Source organism: Ixodes scapularis, unplaced genomic scaffold (assembly GCF_016920785.2).
Source record: "Ixodes scapularis isolate PalLabHiFi unplaced genomic scaffold, ASM1692078v2 PGA_scaffold7__128_contigs__length_106722199, whole genome shotgun sequence".
In the NCBI taxonomy this organism is placed as follows: domain Eukaryota; kingdom Metazoa; phylum Arthropoda; class Arachnida; order Ixodida; family Ixodidae; genus Ixodes; species Ixodes scapularis.
The window spans coordinates 16,067,478-16,072,769 of NW_024609882.1; the positions used below are offsets into that span (position 1 = coordinate 16,067,478).

The following is a 5,292-nucleotide window of genomic DNA, read 5'->3' on the forward strand; positions in this document are numbered from 1 at the left end:
TGTTACCAAGTTGACACCTACTTGCTATGTATCTTCGGATGTAATTCAATTGACCTTTTCACAGTTCGGTCACGATCGTGGCGCGCCCTCGCGGGAATCGCTCGAAACACTTTTGGTGGCTCTGGCACCGTCTCTCCGTCTTCCGCGCCAGGCCCGGCGTGCCTCCCGGTCCATGTGTTTACGTGTCTTCTCTAGTGGCGTTGTTCCGTCTTTCCCCATTCTGAACGTGTCTTTCTGTCTTCGTTTGGCTTGCATATTTTCTTCGATATGGCTGAGGACGACCTGGAGGATTAACAAAAGCTACTGTCTACGATACAGAGGACCTCGTTCGTTTTTATGCCTCCAAGGGTGCATAGACATCCGATGCTGCGTCAGTTTCTACCATCGATTCGGAGCCACTTAAGGCCGGTTCACACATACAGCGGAGCGCTAAGTCAGCGCTACGTGAGCGCTCCAAGGAGCGCTCATGTGGCGCTTCCTAGCGCGTGATGTAGCGCTCCGTTAGCGCTTCAGCAGCGCTCTGTTAGCGCTACAGAAGCGCTCTGTTAGCGCTCCAGAAGCGCTTTGTTAGCGCTCTCACGCTCCTTATGCCGTGCTTGCTGCTGCGGAACAGCGCGTGCACGGCGATTCCTTTGTTGTTGTTTTTCCTGTGGTGCTGAAAGAAGAGGAAGTAAAAGAGCCGCTCTCTAGGCAAAGGGTCAGGCAGGTGAACCAGAGTCATGGACTTTGAGCGACTAATTGATTCCGTACGACCTCATCGCTTCCTATTCGACATGCGTGACCCTGGTTTTAAAGACACGGAGTTAAAAAATAATAGGTGGGAGCTGATCGGCAAAGAACTAGGGGTATCAGGTAAGGTTTTGATTGAAGCGATATACAGGGTGTCACAAAAGAAAATTAACACGGTCTTTTTTACCGCAAAAAATAAACTAGACATCGCCGAACACTCATTATCCGCCCAAAGGTAGCGGTAGAGGTCACAACCACATGCTAAAGTTTCAGCCCGATCCGATAACTTAATCAAAAGTTATAACTGATTTTCTCAAATTTTCAATGGGAAAATGGCGGCCGACGGAGTTTCCGAACACATGGGGCTCTATGGCACCAGAAACCGAAAACGGACAAAAATGAGCCCCATTTTCCCATTGAAATTTTCAGAAAATCACTTATAACTTTTGATTAGGTTATCGGATCGGGCTGAAACTTTGGCATCTAGTTGTGACCTCTAGTTCTATCTTTGGGCGGAGAATGAGCGTTCGGCGATGTCTAGTTTATTTTTGCGGTAAAAAAGACCGTGTAAATTTTCTTTTGTGACACCCTGTACATGCATGGTGTGTGCTCGAAAATAAAAGATAGGGTGAGAAATATAATTGTTCTGGTAATCTTATCTCGGGGATTGAGGCGTCTCAAAAATTTCGAACTATGAAAACAAAATTTGGGAAGTTGAAACGAAAATACGAGGAAAATACGAGGAGCGGCTCTTCCTACACTCCGCCTCCAGCTTGGAAGCACTATCGATCCATGGATAGCCTGTTGAGAAGCCGGGAAGTACCAACAGAGTGGTAAGTACGGTTCATATACATCGAGTTCAATTTAAACGTGTTCAGAAATGTCTTCATTCTTTTAGGACGCTGTCAAACCTCAGCCCTTCAGCGAGACCTTCTGTCAGCTTGACCGAAGACCACCCTGCTCATGACAGCGTGTCTTCTCTGATGTAAGCATTAATTTTAATATTTAGACGTGACACATTTGGTCTCATGCCGTGGGGTACATTGCAGCAACAACATGACAACTCCCGGTAAGGACAGCGGAGTAGAGGAAACTCTTGCCAAGTAAGTGACTAGCACTGTCGAACTATGCGCCACCACAATAGCGTCTCTAGGTGCTGTGCATTTGGTCTAGAATGCATATATGAAGTACCACATACATGTCTATTGGTAAAAAATGAGTGCAATTTTTGTACTCTTCTGGAAAGAAAAATTTTAATTTGCAGCTCCGAAACTAGTTCAACAACGGAGATTACAGAAGACACGTGAGCTTGGTTTTCACTCTATCTATTGCACAAGATTAAAGACTACTAAAATAACATTATTTCTTCCTCCAGGACAAATACCTTAGAGCAAGGACGCGGCGATACGTAAGTTTTGGTGTTCTTTGTTTAGTTATTTTGAGTTTTTATATTTATTTTCATAATGTATGATTATTTATTTGCCGGTAATTTCTTGAGGGCGGCAGATATGGACATAGAGACAAAACAAAATTGCTGATACCACGAAGTGTTTCTTTTTATCGTACGTACAACCAAATTGGTTTTAAAAGCCAAGATTTTTTAAACTGAATTTGACGTTTTCGCTTCATTATTTACGCTTTTATTGAAGAGGTAGTATCTGTAATAAACACTTTCATTCCGAGCTGCCGTAATCCGGCATGTTCTTTTACAGAGCTCCACAAACAACGGGCAGAGGAACAACGAGGTATATGCTTGCAGATTTTTATGGTTGTACAATCTTATACTTTTCCTTTTTTAAATGTATTCCTTCGTGGCTGCGACCAAAAGATACGAGTCCCAAGGTTCTGCCGTATATATCGGTAGGACTAATGATCGACGTGACGTCCACAGCTCTCCCTTTCAGAACTCATAGTTATACTGCTGCTAAACGAATCAAATCGTTTCGCATCCGGGTTGAAAACCGCAAGGCTAGGAAGCTTTGCTGATTTATGTATATTACTGAGTCAAAAAACGTTTTATGCTAGAAAAAAAAACAAAGAAAAACAACAAGAAATGGAGTATGAGAGGAGTGCACCGATCCTTCGTGCCTTTTTCTTGACGCCATTATTGCAATTTATAAAGTGTAGGGTGAGGTAAAATAAAAAGCAGTTGTTTGGTTTTCCATTTTACAGTGTCGCACTTTATAATAACATCCTTTTATAATAACGCGTAAAAAGATAATTATGTGAAAATATAAAACATGAAAACCATGCAACATATGTCAAGAAAATAAACTTCTTCCTATTGTTCAAAATATATATTACAGACAAAGACGAAGCCAAGACATCGTATACTGTATCAAAGAAAATCTCCGAGGATTGAACGAAGCAAGGCTGCCGCAGCAGATGACTCGCCAAAATGACGACTTTCATCACTTTGGAATGATGGTGGCCGAGCGCCTGAGAAAGATGCCTAAGCTGCAGGCCTTAAGGGCAATGTCCGTTGTGCAACAACAGCTGTTGAACTACGAAGAGGAACACCTCATGAACCAATAAATCTAACTCGCTCTTGTGACAATCTTGTTTTGCCACTTGACAGAACCTTGACCAGAGAAATAGTCTGCAAAATCATTCCGAACTTGAGCTGCTGGCTGGTCATGTTTGGCTGAGCTGGGCAAGCGAGGGAGGTGTTGAAGCACTGTGCGCCCTTCAGTGTTTTCTGCTCCGCTTGGCCCTTCAGCCAAATGCTTGTCATTTTCCCTCTCAAGAAGAGCTGGAAGGCAGTAGATGCTTCGGCTGTGGACCTCAGAAAGCAGAAAATTGTGAAGGGCAACACAGGCGCCTATGTAGGCAACAGTGTTCTTTTCAGATGCTTTGAAAGTTCTTCTAAAAATTCTCCACCGGTTTGAGAGGATTCCAAAAGCATTTTCTGAGACCCTCCGTGCTCGGGACAGTCTGTAGTTAAATACACGCTTCTTGAGCGCTTCTCCCTTGCCTTCGTCGTTCTGGTCTTTGTTGATATCCACTTTGGGGTATGGTTTCATTAAATAGGTTTTCAGAGGAAATGCCTCATCTCCGACTATGACGAATGGCATTTCTTTGCTTGTCCCGGGCAGGGACTTCGATCGAGGGAAGCCCAATGTGCCCTTTTCCAGGCTCAGTCCGATCTCACTCCTTGATAAAATGCCGCCATCGCTTTCACAGCCGGGTCGGCCAATGTCCACCAGCAAAAAGCGGTACCGGGCGTCAACGACAGCCATTAGGACCTGAAAAATATAATACAAGTATATATTAGAAAGTGTGCTGGTCAACCAAGTAATTCAGAACAGAGTTTTATAATGTAGCGAGTAAACCGTTGGGTAAACTTCCAAAGTGATAAACACAGAAGCGTGAGGGAGTTCGTGATTTACTTATAAGAAAGACGTGCAACATAACTACGAAGAGGCTGTTGCGTGCCTTTCCTGTCAGTATTCTTATTTTGTGATGTATGTCTTTAAATTTCATCACTTTTCTGGATGCAATATCTAGAAAAAAAAAATCCAAGTTATCACGTGAAAATGATATGGCTCAATTTACTTTGCTGAATGCGTGCTTGTAGTTGAAATGTGTTGATCCACTCAGCAGCGGGCACTCGATGGTGATGTGCTTTCCGTCCATGGCGCCAACACAGTTTGGAAAATTCCACAACCTGTGAAAGTCGTCAGCAACAGACACCCATTCTGATGGCGAGCCCGGTTTCTTCACGTAGTTCGGAACGAGACACTGCCATAGAGCCTGGCACGTGCTTGAAATTATCACGCTCGTTGTTGAGTGCCCGGTGAGAAATCCAAATGATATGCTTTTTTGGGTATCTCCACTTCCAAGGAACCTATGAGCACACATTACATAATGATCATTACTTTGAAAACTAAATATCAGCCAAATAAAGATACTGCATTTCAAAGAAAAGCATGTGCATTGCTTAGGTTAATATATGGCATCTAAATGACGTCACTGATAGCCGTACTTGCGCCCTCCGCTTACAGCACAGGCTCAGAAAGAATAATATTTTATCGTCTGCCAAGAATGGCAGTCTTGATCAGTGATCTCTATAATCACTTGCTGGATCGAGCTTACTGCCCCGCAAATGCGACCACCGGTCGGTTATGTTTATGGGCATACCAACACGGCCGACGAGACATTGCGGCGACTGCTATAAAGGTTAGAATCGGTGAAGCGCAGCACTGGAGGAGGGCAGCACAAGCAGCCTCCACAGCGTCTGCGATGCCCATGTTGGTATGGTCAGAATATAGCCGACCCGGTGGCCACAATCGCGTGCAAGCGCGCTCCAGCAAATTGTCATAGAGATCAGTGGTATCGATGGTGTGGGTGTACGTTCTTGAATAAAAACTGAGGTCCCCGTTAGCGCGTGCTCAGCAACAACAACGTAAACTCCCTCGATAAAAGAAAAAAAAAAAAGAAACATTGAGGGATTTTACAACGACCGATGACATCTTGGAAAATGTCCTTCCCCATCGCTTTCTATGTTTTTGTAAAGTGCACGCGCTCCGGTGTCACCCGGCTCGAGCGCTGAGCTTTACAGTC

The 5,292-nt window shown here is 44.2% G+C and overlaps 1 protein-coding gene across 1 annotated transcript; it reads left to right on the forward strand.

The window, feature by feature from the left end:
- Window positions 1-679: 679 nt before the first annotated feature.
- LOC120838500 lies at window positions 680-3,264 on the forward strand. Its single transcript, XM_040208439.2, has 8 exons — window positions 680-857; window positions 1,402-1,562; window positions 1,628-1,714; window positions 1,779-1,832; window positions 1,994-2,032; window positions 2,105-2,137; window positions 2,442-2,474; window positions 3,036-3,264. Exons 1-8 carry the CDS (start codon window positions 720-722, stop codon window positions 3,262-3,264), a joined length of 774 nt encoding a protein of 257 aa, XP_040064373.2. The 5' UTR covers window positions 680-719.
- Window positions 3,265-5,292: the final 2,028 nt, after the last annotated feature.

Excerpts from the sequence above, each read along its gene's own strand:
- LOC120838500 (XM_040208439.2), top strand. The coding sequence starts at position 720 with ATGGACTTTGAGCGACTAATTGATTCCGTACGACCTCATCGCTTCCTA. Across the intron at positions 1,715-1,778 it reads GACAGCGTGTCTTCTCTGAT|CAACAACATGACAACTCCCG; the intron begins GTAAGCATTAAT and ends GGTACATTGCAG. Across the intron at positions 2,475-3,035 it reads ACGGGCAGAGGAACAACGAG|ACAAAGACGAAGCCAAGACA; the intron begins GTATATGCTTGC and ends TATATATTACAG.